This window comes from Camelus ferus, chromosome 25 (genome assembly GCF_009834535.1).
Source record: "Camelus ferus isolate YT-003-E chromosome 25, BCGSAC_Cfer_1.0, whole genome shotgun sequence".
NCBI lineage: Eukaryota > Metazoa > Chordata > Mammalia > Artiodactyla > Camelidae > Camelus > Camelus ferus.
In genome coordinates this window covers 13,884,273-13,902,865 of record NC_045720.1, presented here as the reverse complement: position 1 = coordinate 13,902,865, position 18,593 = coordinate 13,884,273, and the positions used below count along the sequence as shown (strand labels likewise).

Sequence of the window (18,593 nt, the reverse complement as noted above, 5' to 3'; positions counted from 1 at the left end):
TGCGATTCTTTGAGAGCACTTGTGCTGTCCCCAAGGGGTCCAGGTTCCTCCACTAGCCCTGACCTCTGACCACCCCCCCCCCCGGCCTCCACGTGCCTTCCCTGGAGCCTCCCCTGGGAGGTCAAGAGCCTGGACATTTCCCTCATCTGACAGCCGGGCTGCATGTCAGCCACCTTGAGAAGCTTCCAGGGGCTGATCTGACAGTTTGACCCATTTTTCCTTCCCCTGAGGGCCGCAGGTCACTTGTCAGAAAAGGTCAGGAAATGCCATCACCCTGCATCTGGAAATGAGCCGGGAGAGAAGAGAGACTAAGGGGATGACAGTGAGAAAGTGTTTACTTGGAGAGGCTCACAGAGCCTTCTGCTTGAAGTGTCCACCTGTGCAGTGTCATCCTTACCTGGGAGCCTGTTAGAAATGCAGAATCTCAGTCCCACCCTAGACTTACTGAATCAGAATCTGGTTTTTTTCGTAGGAACACTCTTATTTTCAAATAGCTTCAGGGAACCTGTATATCAAAATGTTAAAAAATGTAGTTGTCTCTGAACGTTGAAGTTATGGGTCATAATAACTTTCTTCTTTGTAACTTACCATGTTTTCTAAATTATAATGCATATGAACCTTTTCATAATATGAAAATATTGTCAATAAAAACCAAAGTATTTTTGTCATAATAGTTATAAAGTACTATACAATAAAAAAAAATCTGTCTTTTCACAAGATCACAGGTGATTTGTCTACACGTAAAGCTTGTGGCCCAGCTCTACTGCTCCAGGCTGTGTGACTGTGGCCAAGCTCCTTAACCTCTCTGAGCATCAGTGTCTACACAGGCTTTTGGAGAAGTAAAACACTTAGCACCAGGCATATACTAAGCCTTCAGTGAATGTTTGTCATCATTGTTATTGGTAAAATGATTGAGGGAGAATCCATTTTGCCACATTTAAACCCAGACCATCCAACCACTCCTTGATGGAGAAGGAAGCCCAAATTGAATGGAAGAAAGTTCCACATAGAAAGTGAAGAGCCCTCAACATTCACTTAAGGAATAAACTTAAAGTCTCGGTGTCTCTTAGCAGCCTGGGCGCTGGCTGTTTGATTTGGGGTTAAGACTGTTAATCATCTGCTTGGTTTGAGGGTTCTTACCTTCATTGATGCGTCTTCTCTTCCTGCCATTCCCGCCCCCCAGCCTTATCTCCTAGACCCTGCGGTTCCCATGATCCTGCCTAAAAGGCTTCGACCCTCCTGCGCCGGCAGAATGACATCCCACCTCCTTAGCACGGCACTCAAGGCCCTTCACAGTCTGGCCCAAACTGATTTGTCAGCCGCCTCCAGGCTGCCCTCACGCCCTGCCCTTGAAACTCCGTCCTTGTCATCCCTCTGAGGTCTCCTTGCTCTTGCTGTCTCCTCTGCCCGGGATACTCTGCTCCTCTGGTCCCCCTTTCTCTCTGCCTGGCAGGATCCAACTCCGCCTTCGGCGCCCCACTTACCCCGGGAGGCTGTGAGGTGCGCCGAGAGCACGGCTTCAGCTTGGACGGACTTTGTTCAAACCCCTGCTCTGCCACATGCCAGTCATGTGACCTGGGCAAGGCACGTGGCCTCCCTGGCCTGGGTTCTTTCTTCCATAAACTGAGGCTAATAACACCTGCTTTGCAGGGTTGTTATGAGGATTCGTCAACAAAGTATGGAGAATTTCAGTTCATCACAGTCACGGCCGGCTTCTTTTAAGAAGAAAGTTGCCTCCCCTGGGAAACCTTTAGCATCCTTTTCCCACCTGTCCTTCAAAATTAAGTCCAGCCTCCTCTGTGTTTCATAAACTCTCCTTCTTGACTTTGTGACGTCCGAATGCTGCAGTGATGCCTTCTCACGGACAGAGTCCCTTTCCTCCCTGGTTCCCCCCCACCCCGGGTGCCCCACTCCTCACCCCATCCTCTTCGCTCCTTGGCTTTTCTCCATCATGCTTGTTAGTGTCGGCTTCTGCTTGTTTATTCTCGTGAGTGTGAGCTCACTATACTCAATGTCTTGTAATAACCTATAATGGAAAAGCATATGGGAAAGAATACACGCCTGCTCACTCCTGGGTCCTTGCACTCAGAGGCTCTCGGGCAGGATTTGTTGACAAATCATTGTGTACCATCGAGGGGTGTTCAGGTGGCCCAGCCCTGCCTGGCTGTGAAGGGTGAATTGTGTCCCACCCCAAAATTTACATATTGGAGTCCTAACCCTCAGAATGTGACTGTATTTGGAGTTAGGGCTTTAGAGAGGTGATTAGGGTTAAGTGAAGCCCTTGGCATGGGCCCTAGTCCAATCTGACTGGTGTCTTCACAAGAGGAAGAGATTAGGAGATAGCAGGGGTAGAAGAGAGACCATGTGAGGACACGGGGACCAGGGGGCCACCTGCAAGCCCAGGGGAGAGGCTTCAGAAGAACCCTGCAGACACCCTGGTCCCAGAATTCTAGTCTCCAGAACCATGAGAAATAAGTTTTTGTGCCAGTCTGTGCACTTTGTAGTGGCAGCCCAAGCTGACTACTACACCAGCTGTGAATTCCTTGAGGACAAGAACCCTGGTTTCTTCATCTTTGTATGCCCCGTATCCACAGAGTTCTGGCCCAAAGCCATACACGGTAAACAGAGTTCTAATCAAATTGCACTCTGCCCACAACAGGGAGGGTGAAGCAGCCCCCAGTGGCGAAAGGGGGAGCCCTGCACAGACATTCAGAAGTGAGTTGTTCGTAACTGTCTACACAGGTTGGCCATTTCCCTTGTGTATTACCTATTCCAAGGTGGCACTGTTTCTCTTTCTTTGTTGGGGTTTCTTTGTGGTGCGTGAAAAATGCCATGATGGGTAAAAGGAAATCCAGTCACTGGCAAAAACGGAAAGGAGGCAAGAGTGTGTGCTTGGGGTCTGGGCTCCCTTTGCATGTAACGTGCATGTGACGCTCTGTCCTAGTGGTCCTGTGAGGGGCGGGACTCAGGACTGAAAGAGGCTTGATGGAGAAGAATCTCAGATGAGGGAAATGTCTTCCCTCTCCTCTCCTTCTGGGCAACAGGACTTTTTATTATTATTTATTGAAGTATAGTTGATTTATAATGTTTTAGTTTCTGATGTACAGCATAGCAGTTCGGTTATATATATATATATATATTCTTTTCTATATATATCTTTTATATATATGTATATACTTTTCCACATTCTTTTCCACTATTGGTTATTACAAGATATTGAATATAGTTCCCTGTGCTATACAGTAGGACCTTGTTATTTATCTATTTTATATATAGTAGTTTGTATCTGCTAATCCCAAACTCCTAATTTATCCCCCCCTTTCCCTTCTGGCAACCACAAGTTTGTTTTCTATGTCTGTGAGTCTCTCTGTTTTGTAAATAAGTTCCTTTGTATCATATTTTAGATTCCATATATAAGTGATAACATATATTTGTCTTTCTCGTCTGACATACTTCACTTAGTATGATAAATCTCTAGGTCCATCCATGTTGCTGCAAATGGCATTATTTTATGCTTTTTATGGCTGAGTAATATTCCATTGTGTATACATACCACCTCTTCTTTATCCACTCATCTGTCAATGGACACTTAGTTTGCTTCTGTGTCTTGGCTATTGTAAATAGTGCTGCCACGAACATTGGGGTGCATGTATCTTTTCAAACTAATCTGCTCTCAGTATATGGGCACCAGGCTCTTGAACACAAAGGTGTTTAGTTCTAACCTGTTTGGGCCACCCTCCCAAAGGACAGGGTTTGCTTCTGAGGGTCCCCAACCACCAACCCCTCCGCTGGGCCCTCAGCACAGTGGCTGGAGCAGCCCGGGGGTGCGTGGGTGCTGCCCTGAAGTGGAATGTTTTCTAGGTTGAGATAGAATGTGCCTTTGCCCTGTTCAGACCCACAGGGAAGCTGGCCCAGGGCGGGACCCATGACATGGAACTAGTCTGCTGGGATACTCACCATCCAACATGGAAGGGACCATGTTGGAGTTTTAACATGCATTTTACTCATGCATTCGTTCATTTTTCATTTTTGCTAACTTTGGCCAGTGCACACCCGAACCTGAAGACTTTGCCAGAAATACGTAGCCTTCATGCCAGGCACATAGCAGGCCACGTGGCACTGGTCCTAACCTCAGTGGTGGCTCACAGACTTTCAGAAAGACAGGTGCCAGCTCACTGCTGCTCTGCAGACACCCCCTGCCTTGTTGTGCCAGGATTATTCTTCCAAGGGCAGGGGTTCCTGTAGCTCCTCCAGCGGGACCCTGGGAGATGAATTCTTCAAAGGCTCAATGTTTTCTGAGCCCCCTTCCCCTTTCTCTTTCCTTCCTTCATCTTTTTTTCTTTTTATTCTGCGGTGGCTTGGATTCCTACTGGTCAAATACTACCATCTATTCTGAACCAAAATTTCTGGAACATTGAAAATCTTTCAGGATGTTTCACCATGATTTGGCTCATTTCTTGGCCTCACTTGTCAACAGATTTAAATAATTCTAGATACAGGAGTTTCTGTTAAAAAAAAAAAAAATCTCTTCTCCCCTGCACCTCTTCCTGCCTGATTTATTTGTTCTGCAAGAGAAAAGTCTCCTTTGTTCCCTCTTTTTTAAAATTGTCATTCAAATGCCCAAGCCTCTTGGCTAGTGGGCACAAACTTAGCCACATTTTGCTATGTCAGTAGTACCCCCTACAGAACCGTAGGGCCTCCTTACTCTGATCAAGTTCCTCCACTCATATAAGCCCTAGCATGCGTGCTCACACACACAGATACACACATGCAAGTGCAGACATTCATGCTTGCACAGACATGTGCATGCACAACATACATGCACACGCCACACACATGCACACACCCACATTGCTGAGCATCCATGAGATTTTCCCGTACCTCATCAGTCTGCATCAGCTGCAGTTCCCCCAGGGTAGCTCCCCTGCAGCTAGTTTAGCATTCAGCCAGTCTTCACAGAAAGCATACTGTGGACCCAGCCCTGCTCTAGGCTCTGGGGAAACCACAGTGAAGAGTTCCTGCCTTTGTGGAGTTCATATTCTAGAATAGCGCTGTCTGGTAGAATGTCCCTCAATGAGAATGATATCCTGCACTGTAAACAATAGCCACCAGCCACGTGTGGTTACTGAGCACTTGAAGTGTGGCTAGCGCACCTGAAAACTGTATTTTACATTTTATTTAATTTTAATTAAATGTGAAGAGCCGCATGTGGCTAGTGGCTGCTGTGTTAGAAGCACCATTCCAGAGGGAGAGACAAATAACCAACAAGTAGGTAGATACTCTCTCCTGCCTCCTCCTTTAACCACAAGATAGATAAATTTTGAATATTCAAAGTGCTATGCAGGGAACTATATTCAATATTTTATAATAATTTATACGGAAGAGAATCTAAAAGAGAATATAGAGATGTAGTACTCAATCACTTTGCTGTACACTCGAAACTAACACAACATTGTAACTCAACTGCACTTCAGTTTTAAAAATACATACGTATAAAGTGCTATGATGAAAGCAAAGCAGGCTGAGGAAATAGAGAGTGAGTGGCGGAGGCATTATTTTACATGGAAAGGTGGTCAGGAAAGGCCTTTCTGTGGGAGGGTGACTTTTCCATGGAGCCATGGAAGCCCAAGGAGCTATGGGGGTGGCCGGTCTGGCAGAGGCCCTGTGATGCAAAGGATACACCTGTTCCAGCAGCTGGAGTGAGATGAGCATGGGGGGAGGGAAGCATGGACCAGAATGGTCCAGGGTTGGAGTTCACTCTGATGGGAAACCGAGGGAGGGCTTCATGCAAAAAGGTGATATGAACTGATTCCTAATTTAGAAATCTCCCTCTGCATGGCTACCATCAAAAAGAACACAAACAACAAATGTTGGTGAGGATGTGAAGAAAAGGGAACCCTCCTACACTTTTGGTGGGAATGCAAATTGGTGCAGCCACTGTGGCAAATAGTATGGAGGTTCCTCAAAAACTAAAAATAGAACTACCGTAGGACCCAGCTATTCCACTCCTGGGTATATATCCTAGAAAAACGAAAACACTAATTCAAAGAGATACGTGCACCCCCGTGTTCATAGCACATTATTGCCAAGATACGGAAGCAACCTAAGAGGAATAGATAAATAGAAGAGGTGGTACACAAATGAACTTGTTTACAAAACAGAAACAGACTCACAAACTTATGGGTACCAGGGGAAAGGGGGTGGAAAAGGATAAATTGGGAGTTCAGGACTTTGAAGATACTAACTAATATATATAAAATAGCTTAACAACACATTTATACTGTATAGCACAGGGAACTATATTTAATATCTTGTAGTAACCTATAATGAAAAGTAATGTATATGTGTGTGTGTGTGTGTGTGTGTGTGTGTGTGTGTATATATGACTGAAACATTATTCTGTATACCAGAAATTGATACAACATTGTAAACTGACTATAATTCAATTAAAAATGGGGGGAGGATAAAATCAGTGTTCAACATATTGAGACATTCAGATAAAAAGAAATAAAGGACATTTCTCATAAGAAAAGAAGTGGTATAAATATAAAATGGAATACTACTCAGCCATAAAAAAGAATGAAGTTTTGCCATTTGCAGCCACATGGATGGACTTGGAGAGCACTATGCTAAGTGAAACAAGTCAAACAGAGAAAGACAAATACTGTATGCTATCACTTAAATGTGGAATCTAAAAAATACAACATACTAGTGAATACAACCAAAAAAGAAGCAGACTCACAGATAGAGAAAACAAACTAGTGGTTACCAGTGAGGAGAGGGAAAGAGGGAGGGGCAATGTAGGGGACTAAGAAGTACAAACATTAGGCATAAAACAAGCTACAGAGATACACTGTACAACACAAGGAACATGGCCAATATTTTATAATAACTACAAATGGAGCATAACCTTCCAAAATTGGGTATTTTGCAATATTTGCAAATTTGCACACCTGTAATTTACATATTATATATTAACTGTACTTCAATTAAAAAATTAGAGACTACAAAAAATAACATTTAAGCCCTTTTCAGTATTAAAGTAAATTTCAAGCCATAAATAAAGCCCATCGAGAAGCTGGAAAAAAAATCCCCTGCTGCTCTGGAGAGAAAGGAAGCAGGGGGCCAGCAGGAGGCTTCCAGGCGGGAGACAGTCATGGCTTAGACAAGGCAGAGAGAGGTGGAGATGGTCTGACACGGGGTTCATTTTGAAGACAGAGTCAGCAAGGCAGATTAATTTGGGGGTGACGCAAAGAGGCTTTTGGCCCGAGTGTACCATGGTGGAGCCATTGGTGGAGATGAAAAATTCTGGAGGGGAGACCTATGTTTGAGGGCGAAATCAAGAATCTGGTATTCAGCTGAACACATTGGTTTGGGTGTGGTCGGCAGAAAGACACAGTTCCCCTCCTCTGCTGTGCCCAGGGCCTGTCCTCATCAGTGCTCTGAGGGACCTTTACCTGCTGCTGATGGAACTGCCGAGCGTGGCAGTGCCTTAGAGTGGCCGGGTTCTGGGTTCACAAGGGAGGGGATGCCCCCTCCTGAGTCCTGCTCAGGTTTGTCACCAGAGCCCCTGAGCAGTTAAGTGGGGCCCCACACCCCACAGCTTTGCCCTTGAAGGTAAGTCCATTAATTCTGCCTTGAGCCCTCTCCTCAGTGGGACTCAAACTCAGGCCAGCGGGAGGGGCAGGAGGGGATAAGCCATCCCCTTCATCCCCTTTCTCCCTGGATGTCGGCTCTTGTTTCAAAACACTTCCTTCTCCAGCCACACAGAAATGCCCTCCTGTCCGTCAGCCCCTGCGTTTAGACACTCGTCATGGTCCAGGCCATCACTTCCCTGTTTGAGTTCTGTTAACATACCCTACCTCCTAGTAAGCAATTGCCCCCATACTCCTAAATTAGTATTTGTTTAATGCAATTCCAGTCCAGCTTTCTAACAGGATTTTATTTTGCAGATGGTTCTCATTTGTGAGAGTTGATTTATGTTAATAGGTGATCAGAATAACCTAGAGGTGTTTGGCAAAAGAAGAGTGATACAGAGAAACTCACTCATCAGATTTTAAAACATGCTTTAATCAACAACAACAAAAAAAGTTAAGTGAGGCATAATGGTAAGGCTCAGTAGTTAGCCTGAGAGGAACAGAACAGGTAACCCAGAAACACCCTAGTACATATAAAAATGCATAAAAATGTAATATGTGACAAAGGTGGTTTCAAATTTGTGAGAAGAGATACACAACACATGCTACCGAGATCACTGATATCTTTCAAGAAAAATGGTTAGAATTGTATCTTGCAGTTTAAGCCAAGGTCAGTTCAAGTCCAGATGAATTAAATGTAAAAAAAAAAAATAAAGCCAAAACACTCTAAGAAACCATAGAATAATATGTCTTTGATACCAAAACAGGGAATTACTTTCTAAACAGAAAATCACCATGAGAGAAGCCACAAGCAAAAAAGATTGATACATTTGCCACCTAAAAATTAAACATTTCTACCTGGAAAACATGCAAAAACACCATAGGAAAAGCTGAAAGGTAAACGACAGACTGGGGAAAACTTTGCAACAAATACAGTGAAGTACTGATAATTTTAACATAGAGAGAACACTTGTCAATTAATAATACAGCCGAGCATCACACTATTAAAAAAGGCATAAACCCACAATTCACAAAAAAAATACAAATAGCAAGTGAATCTTTGGAAACTGTTCACCCTTATTGGCAATCAAGAGAAGCACCAAAGCATATTGAAACAGTGTTCCCATGTCTAACTGGCAAGGCTTTTTAATGGTAATATTTCATGTAAACTAAGTGGGGAGTCTGGCACCCTCATGCACTGCCAGGGGAAAGGCCAAATGATGCAAAGAACTTGGCCATGTAAGTCAAGAGAATTTAAAATGTTGACATTCTTTGACCCACTGCTTTTATTTCTAAGCATTCATCCAAAGCTAGTTATCAGAAGTAAGGACTAGGGGCATTGACTGCAATTTTGACGGGAAGAGCCAAAAATTAGAAATAAATGTCCAACGAAAGTCTAATGGCTAAATACATTGTGTTTGGTATACCCCTACAGTGTAATATCCTGCAGCCATTTTTTAATCATTCTTTTGCTCAATGGTCATGAAAATGGGAACTGTTCAAGTGAAATGAAGGAAGTACAATATTTGGGGTGGTGTTTTTCACCTTTATACTTTGATGCATTTTCTGGATTTTTCTATATTGATTTCACTTTTATGATTAGAAACAAAATATTCATCTCCATTTTCTAATAATGCCCATATCAATTCCACTTGGCGACCCCGGGTAAGCATCTTGCTTCTGAGGTGCCATCCGTAAAAGCAGCTCAAGAACTCAGCCAACATTTCACCTGCAGGGGTTCCCTCCACCACTCTACCCACCACATCATAAGATCTCAGTACCCTTGCTGCTTCTCTGCATCCCTTGGTCTCCAAAACATGAATGAGTAACCTGCATCCTCAGTTTGCCTGCTCTGGGCCAGTTCCCACTGCCCTTCCCAGAGAACGGGAGAGAAGAAGAGTGTGATCTTTCATTTTACGTGCACCTGCAATCACGCCATCTATGCTTACCTGGGTATTTGCTTTGGGTGCCGGTTGGGAATGGGTCATGGGAGCAACTCAGAAAGAAATGCTAGTTTCTTTGGCCTCATGGGGAAACACTGACACTCTCTTTGTTCTTGTCCCACAGATATGACGCTGCCTCTTGTGTTTAGCTGTTGGGAACAGTTACAATTTTCTGTGCTGAAATCATTCTGGAAACCCCAACAGTAGACTTCAGCATTCAAGGGAAGCCAAAGCCATTGGAGGGGGCACAAAGCCAAAAGCCTTTTATCTTAGGAGTTCCAAAAATTTCACTGCCCCTTCCCTGCCCATCCCCCACCCCCAAAATAAGCCATTGCACACAGACAGGCAGCATGGCGAGCAAACGGAAATCCACAACCCCATGCATGGTCCGGACATCACAAGTACTAGAGCAGGATGTGCCCGAGGAAGGAGACAGGGCCAAAGAGAAGGGGGTCGGCACGCCCCAGCCTGAAATGGCCAAGGACACTTGGGCAGGGGAGCCGGAAAACTCTTCCAAAGAAAGTGAAGTGATAGAGGTGAAGTCCACGGGGGAAGCACAGTCCAAAAAGCTCCAAGGTGGTTACGAATGCAAATACTGCCCCTACTCCACGCAGAACCTGAACGAGTTCACGGAGCACGTCGACACGCAGCACCCCAACGTGATTCTCAACCCCCTCTACGTGTGTGCTGAATGTAACTTCACAACCAAAAAGTACGACTCTTTGTCGGACCACAACTCCAAGTACCATCCCGGGGAGACCAACTTCAAGCTGAAGCTGATCAAGCGCAACAATCAGACCGTCTTAGAGCAGTCCATCGACGCCACCAACCACATCGTGCCCATCACCACCAGCGGCCCCGGAGGCGGGGACAGCGATCCTGGGATCTCGGTGAGTAAAACTCCCATCATGAAGCCAGGGAAACCGAAAGCTGATGCCAAGAAGGTGCCCAAGAAGCCGGAGGAGGCCGCCCCCGAGAACCACGTGGAAGGGACCGCCCGCCTGGTGACAGATGCGGCTGAGATCCTCTCGAGACTCGGGAGCGTGGAGCTCCTCCAGGACACGTTGGGACATGTCATGCCCTCTGTCCAGCTCCCACCAAATATCAACCTTGTCCCCAAGGTCCCTGTCCCGCTGAACACTACCAAATACAACTCTGCCCTGGACACCAACGCCACCATGATCAACTCCTTCAACAAATTCCCTTACCCCACCCAGGCTGAGCTGTCCTGGCTGACCGCTGCTTCCAAACACCCAGAAGAGCACATCAGAATCTGGTTTGCCACCCAGCGCCTGAAGCACGGCATCAGCTGGTCCCCGGAGGAGGTGGAAGAGGCCCGGAAGAAGATGTTTAACGGCACCATCCAGTCAGTGCCCCCGACGATCACCGTGCTGCCCGCCCAGCTGGCCCCCACAAAGATGTCACAGCCCATCCTCCAGACAGCTCTTCCGTGCCAGATCCTTGGCCAGACCAGCCTCGTGCTGACTCAGGTGACCAGCGGGCCAACAACCGTCTCTTGCTCCCCCATCACGCTCGCCGTGGCTGGAGTGACCAACCATGGCCAGAAAAGACCGTTAGTGACTCCCCAAGCTGCCCCCGAGCCCAAGCGTCAACACGTCGCTCAAGTGCCAGAGCCCCCACCCAAGGTGGCCAATCCTTCGCTGACCCCCGCCAGCGACCGCAAGAAGACGAAGGAGCAGATTGCACATCTCAAGGCGAGCTTCCTCCAGAGCCAATTCCCTGATGACGCCGAGGTCTACCGACTCATCGAAGTGACCGGCCTTGCCAGGAGCGAGATCAAGAAGTGGTTCAGCGACCACCGGTATCGGTGTCAAAGGGGCATCGTCCACATCACCAGCGAATCCCTTGCCAAAGACCAGATGGCCATTGCGGCCTCCCGACATGGTCGCACATACCACGCATACCCAGACTTTGCCCCCCAGAAGTTCAAAGAGAAAACACAGGGTCAGGTGAAAATCCTGGAAGACAGCTTTCTGAAAAGCTCTTTCCCGACCCAAGCAGAACTGGACAGGCTAAGGGTGGAGACCAAGCTGAGCAGGAGAGAGATTGACTCCTGGTTCTCGGAGAGGCGGAAGCTTCGGGACAGCATGGAACAGGCTGTCCTGGATTCCATGGGGTCCGGCAAGAAAGGCCAAGATGCGGCAGCCCCCAATGGTGCTCTGTCTCGACTTGACCAGCTCTCCGGGGCCCAGTTAGCCAGTTCTCTGCCCAGCCCATCACCAGCAATTACACAGAGTCAAGAACAGGTTCATCTCCTGAGAAGCACGTTTGCCAGAACCCAGTGGCCGACCCCCCAGGAGTATGACCAGCTCGCTGCCAAGACCGGCCTGGTCCGAACTGAAATCGTGCGTTGGTTCAAGGAGAACAGATGTTTGCTAAAAACTGGAACCTTAAAGTGGATGGAGCAGTACCAGCAGCCTCACATGGCGGATGATCACGGCTACGACGCCCTGTCGAGGAAGGCGGCCAAAACTGTCATCGTCGAGAGCCCAAAGAACGGGAGTGAGGTGGGTCAGCAGTATTACAAGGACCCCAAAAAGTTCTGCGAGGAGGGCTTGGAGAAGCTGGTACCCAGGGTGAAAGCGGGCGGTGAGCCAGCAAAAGACAGTTTGCTGGCAAAGCCCTTGGAGGCCGCCTCAGACAGGTTGGAGGGCAACAGCCGGGATGGCCGGGGCTGCGACAAGCAGGAGGAGTCAGGCGTCGTGGACTGGGTGGAGGTGACGGTCGGAGAGGAGGACGCCAGCTCAGACAGGTCGGACAGCTGGAGTCAGACCGCGGCAGACGGCGCGGCGGAAGTGGCCGACTCGGATTCCGACAGCGTCCCTGCCGAGGCGGGCCAGGCCTAGACAGGTAATCCCACCTGTTCCCCAGGGAACCAGTGGAGGGTGCTGGGTTTCTTCCTTTTTGTTGCCAGAGTCGATTGTAGGGTACAGAGATACTGACACAGATGATGGGTTCTTCTTAAAAGTTCTTTTAAAGTAAAGGAAGAAAAATAGGGGCTGGTAGATTTTATGTCCTTATTTGCAAGGTGGTACCCACAGCATCACTACCTGTGGCCTTTCGAGGTCTGTCCATCCTAAAATCTAGTAGTGCTATAACACAACACCTGTTTTGTGTTCACTGCTGTTAGAAACAAACGTGGAAGGATATGTCTTCCTTTTTCTATTTTTTTTTCTTTTCAGTTTTTTTGTTTGTTTGTTTTGTTTTTAAGACTGAGTGTCCAAGTTTACTGAATAGAAATCTGGGATTCTTTCCTTTAACCTGAAAGGTTTGAAAGTATCCTGGCATTGGCCTTGTGGCTAAAGGAAGGCATGCCCTTGTGTCTCGTTAAGTAACCCCGCTGGTGGCTTTGCCGATGGGCTCCCCAGAACCCCCTTCAAATCTGGAAGAGACTGGTGTAAATTAGGTCTGTGGAGCCACAAAAGCCTGGGAAGGGAGGTTACCATGGTTACTAATGGCCATGTCATCCACATAATGGGACATGCCACCCAAGCCCTTGGTGTTTGTGCTTCACAAGAGGTCTGTGCAAATCCAGGCCTGAAGCACAGCAGCTTTCTTGACAGTCAGTTTAGAAAGCTCGGGGGGATAGTAGAGAGAGGGATACAGGAGCGAAGGGTCCACCTTGGCCAAAGCCAAAGTATTCCAAGGGCAGCTTAGAACCAGGAGGGAGGTGCGTAATTTACAGTCTGCCTGGGTTGGCTTCTCCAGAGGTCACTTAAAAGACAATGAAACACCACCCCCGCCCCCCGCATGTCATCTTTAAAAATAATGAAAGGTAAGAGCCTCCAGGATGATTGATAAGGTCCCCAAGGGAGCCCTGGAAATTACCATACCTCTTTATTTATGAACTCCAACAACTCTGGCTGGCCACGTTGCTCATTACTTATTCAGTAATAAAATGAGGCACCTGGCAAATAAAGAAAGTCCTCTAGAAACTGCTTTAGCCTGTTTACGTCAGCTGTTAACAGAGCAATTTAATGAGCAGCCAATCACAGAACGCCAGCAGCTCTTTCTCCTCAGACCACGTTTCAGGAGGAAGTAGTAATGGGCTGGGGGTGAGGATGTAGCCCCGAGGGGAGGGGCAGAGACTGTCCGGATCACCAAGAGCACCAGCTGCCTGCCTCCGGCTCGCTGCCTGTTTCATCCTCCCTCTGGCCGCTTTCCTGCTTCCTACAAGACCCTACCTGCCAGTCCAGCCCAGCCCATATCTCCCTTGTTGAAATGAGGGAGCAAATTTTTTTTGGTCCAGATTCTACCTGAAAGCTCCTTGTTTGCCCTGTCTTCTGTCCTAGACGTTTTCTGATGCATAAACATAAGTCTATGTGATTGCTTTTTCCTCCTACCACACTGCAGACAATTGGGTTCAATTCAGCACATACGTTCTGAGCACCTACTATGTGCTGGTAAGTGTGCCCGGCCCCAGAGGTAACAGGATGAAGATGACGACAGAGTCTTCATTCACATGCAGCTCAGTGGGACCAACGGGAGTGGACACTGCTCTTCCCTCTATTGGCCAGGGTGATCCGTGGCGTGCTGGAGAGGAGCACGAGGTGGGGCACCCAGGCTGAGGGGTCAGGGAAGGCTTCCTGGAGGAAGGGACAGCTGACTCAGGGGCTAGCTGATGGGAAGGAGTCAGCCCAGTGCACAGACAAGGAAGAGAGTGTTTCAGGTAGAAGGAACACAAGCAAAAGTCAAGAGACAAGAAAAGGAATGGTGCAGCTAAGGAACCAAAAGAGGTTTGGTGTAGCCAGAAAGTTGAGTCTGGGGCTCAGCAAACATGAGAAGAAGCAAACTCCAAAAAGAAAACCTGATGGTTTCCACAGCAGGCAAAAGCTGTTCTGAACCGGTTGTTTCTGAAGAGTTTGGCTGTAAGGATGCTCAGTGTTCCTGTCCCCAGAGTGAGCTCTGGATGCACCTCACTGAGTGGGAGCTTTCTAGGGGTGGCCGCTCCCCAGAGGCTCCTGAGGCCACCTGTCCCCATCTCTTCCCTCCCAAACCATCCCAACACCAGTAGTTGACAGCACCCTTCTGGGTCAGCTGCCACTGTGCTTGACCCCCAGGTGAGGCCCAAGAGAAAGAGAAGTAGGGAACAATGCTAACACCATAGAGAGAAGCTTTGGGGAGGAAGGGAGGAAGGATGAAGGATCAGTGCCTCTGAGCAGCAGAGGTGAGCTAGCTGCTCTGGCCACAGGGGATCCAGCCCAGTTCTCCTAGCGACCCTGAGAGGTAAGCGTCTCTACATTTCTATAAACCCAGACGCCGAGACTCAGAAACCAAGGAACTCGTTCACATTCTCCCAGCCAGCACCTCGGTTTCACTCCAGAGCCCTTATTCTTTCTCTGCCTCTTTATTTCTGAAATTCCCCATTTCTGGTTGACACACACCACCCACCCTGCCCGCCTCCATGGCAGGAGATATGTAGAGTTTTTAGAGTTGACTTTTGAATTAACATCAGATAATTCAGAGATGTAGAAACTAGCCATCTCCCCCCCAAAACCAGGAAGACCCAGGAACTCCTTTTATGTTTAGGATAAATGCCACAAATGTGTGCTAGAAAATATTCCTAAACAAGATGCTGAGATCTGCTGAACACCTGGCAACATCCAATATCCCTAACTGGCCTCCTGATATGTTCCAGGCACCGTTGCATTGAGGAAGGGACTGCAGTCTGCAATCTGGCCACATCCGAAAGTGCCCCCAAGTCCTGGCAGATGCACCCCTTTAAGGAAGCTTTTGACCTAGAAGGGGGAAAAAAACCTCTCCAAATTACTTCACAGCTTTTATGAACCAACACATGGGTCTCTTGAAATTCATAAATATTCTATTTCTTTATTTCAACACATTTATTTAGGAAACTACAGTTGAGCTCAGTTGCCAAACATATAATAATCCTGGAAATAATGCATGGTTTTGATTTCATAAAAGGCATGATGTGATGCATGAGAGGTGGGGAGGGGAGGGAGAGAACTTGGGTGAGCAGCTGAGAGCCGCCTGGAGGATGGGGTTTCCTCTGTGGGACTGAAGCAGTGCCCCTCCCCCGGCTCTGCCCCCACCAGTTCCTCTGGCTGAAGCTTTGCAAGGCTTAGGACAGTGGATGACTGTGTTCCAGACTCACCCTGTGCCTGAAGTTAGACACAAAGATAAGGAATCCCTTCCAAGCCTTGAATTGGGTCATCTTGATTCTCTCTGCAGTCCAATTATCGAGCCATCCAGTGAGAAACTTATCCGGGTAATAGGCTGAAAAATAAACTCTTCCTTTCCTAAAAATGAGTCAAAATACTTTAGCCGGAGACTGTCAGATATATGCCTAGATATTTGGCCAGACAGAATACCCCAGCTCTACTACCATGAGGAATTTCTACTTACTTCAATATGCCATGTGCTCAGCATTCTTCCAAGCACATTTATCATTTAAACTTCACAGCAACCCTAAGAGAGAGGTTTGGCTCTTTCCCCATCTTACAGAGGGCAAAATGGAGGCTCAGAGATGCTTGCCCTGGGTTCCTCAGCTAGCAGCTGGTGGAGCCTGGAGACGCCCTCTCATCTATCAGGTCAGTGCCTGACCCAGCCACCATGGCCACCACCTCGCCAACAGAGGCACCACCATCACCGCCCAAGCCGAACCAGAAGGCTGTGGTCATTTCTTAATTCTACATGGAAGTAGAAACTAATACACAACTGTTCATTCGCCACTTTGCTGCCTCCTGATTTCTGACAATTTCCGACTCCTGATAATTAGGGGCAGCTTTGGGGAAGAGGCAAATTCTGTGAAATGTCAGAAAAAATACTTTCCATAGTTCAGGTTGCTTAAAATATTCAAAGCTGCCAAGTGTTGGATCCTGGCTACAATTTAGGATCCAGGATAGGTGTACCCCCATAATCTGTTCATATTAGCTGTCCAAATACAGGTGTGTGAATGGATGGATAGGTGAACATGTAATCAACTATTTCCCCATCTCTCCTCTACCAGACCCTTGAAGGCAGGCACTGTGTCCCACTCATCTCTGAAAGCCCTACAGCTTCATCCAGAGCAGATGCTCAGTAACAGTTTCTGGAACCAACCTGAGATAACAAATTAACAAAGATAGCTGGTGCCTAGTTATCCAGGATCTAGTATTTCAGTCCTTTTCTCCTCCTCACTTTTTTTCTGTCACTCATCAGTCCCATTAGATGACAACCATTGGCGGGGAGGATTTGTGGACAGTTTGCTTTACATGTGTGAATAGCTGAAGGGAAAGGTCTGTTGGAGAATCGACCACCAGCTATTTCCTGGGTGATGCTCCTCAGAGACTGTCCATTAGCCTCACTACCCTGGTACCTCGTGGGGAGTTAACTGCTATCCCTTCCTGTTGCCTAATTCTGGAGCTTCTCAAGTAGGAATTCTCATTTTGCTCTGGGCAGCTTGTAACAACTTAGGAACTTAATGAAATCAAAGCCCTTCACTTTTCTGAGGAAGGATGCCAGCCCCAAGGAGAGGAAGTAACTAGTCCAGAGACATTCATAGTAGGTGCCTTGGCTCACGCACCCATCAGTATTTGTGGAATGACAGCAGTGTGCCAGGCTCTGGGAGGCAACAGTGCCCAGCATGTCCCTGTCCTCATGAAGCCCGTAGTCTAGTGGGGAATGAAGTATTGATCAAATAGTCTTTCATCAAACAAAAAGGAAAAGTTGCCAGGTGACAAGATTTTTTGAAGGACCAGTGCCTGGAACTGTGAGAATATAGAGTAGGGGAATTTGACCTGATTTAAGGGGTTGGGTAAGGCTTCTCTGAACAGGGGGTGGGATGAATTGAAATCCAGAAGGTAAGAAGGAGTTGGCTAGATGGACAGGAGAGAAGAGGCACTCCAGGCAGAAAGAACAACAAAGACCCGGAGACAGGAGGGAGCTTGGTGCGTCGGGGAGCCTGAAAGGTGGTCGTTATGGCTATGACGTGGCTGAGTTCACACTTCATAGAAGTGCAGGAGTTAAAAGCCAGAGTGCTAAGGGGACTCACATGTCACCAAATTCTCCCTTGAAACTCCTCTAACTCACCAATAAAGACTGTACGTGATTTTGTGTGCATGACCCTACAGAGAAAGTTGGAGAGCCTCTGAGGGACTCAAAGAAGGAACAAAAGGAAAGTAATCTTCAGACGTCTGGGTGTTCAGACTTTGCTGTCCTAGTGGTAAATGGAAGATGAGTGGTAGGAAATTCTAGAGCACCCACATGCCTACACATTTTACTTTATTCTTTTTAATGATTAAACTTCTACGACCTTAATACTTACTGTATTAGTCAGCTAGGGCTGCCATAACAGCATACCACAGACCGGGGACTCGAGAGAGAATAACAATGTAGTCCATGAGATAGAAAACCAAGCACTGTGATGGTGATTTGTTATCTCAATAATATTTCTGAGTCAAACTTTCTTTTATTGAGAGAGGGCATGGTCCAGTTTGAGTTAGAATTAAGAAAAGGAAAACATGGTGACACAGAGAAAGACTCAGTAATTTCCCAGGGGACAGGGGAAACTTCATACCATCCCAGATTGTCCCCACGTTAGGCCTTGGGCATCTCTGAACATCTGGCTGAAGCTCTTTCCCGGCAGCGGTTTGGGGAGCCTCTGGGGTTGGGGAAGTCGCCGAGACTTGTAAGCCAGGTAAATCTCCCTGCTCGCAGAGAGGTTCAGAGGCAGAAGGAATCAGAGGGGCCACTGGCTCTTCCTGTCCCTTCTCCATCAGTGGATATTATCCCGTGGAGTTCAAAGAATTTGAGCAAATGGAATCAGTATTTTAAACTCACTAGGCAGGCTCCTGATGTGGTTTTGCATGTGGGTTTGGGTTTGAATCCCAGCTCCACCTCTTTCCAGCTCAGTGACCTTGAACCAGTTACCTTTCTGTGCCTCATTCTCTTCAGCTATAAAATGAAGAAAAGAACGTCTTTGGAGAGTTGTTAACACATGGAAAGCACCCGAGCGGGGTGGACACAGGTGCTTCATAAATGTTACCCCTTG

The 18,593-nt window shown here is 47.3% G+C and overlaps 1 protein-coding gene across 1 annotated transcript in view; it reads left to right on the top strand.

Moving 5' to 3' along the window:
- Positions 1 to 18,593, top strand: part of ZHX2 (zinc fingers and homeoboxes 2) — a 142,626-nt gene that overhangs the window by 116,046 nt on the left and 7,987 nt on the right. Inside the window, exon 3 of the mRNA XM_032468011.1 lies at positions 9,705 to 12,451. Coding sequence (XP_032323902.1) covers positions 9,931 to 12,447 — 2,517 coding nt within the window. The 5' untranslated portion in view covers positions 9,705 to 9,930 and the 3' untranslated portion in view covers positions 12,448 to 12,451. The remainder of the gene's footprint in view (positions 1 to 9,704; positions 12,452 to 18,593) is intronic.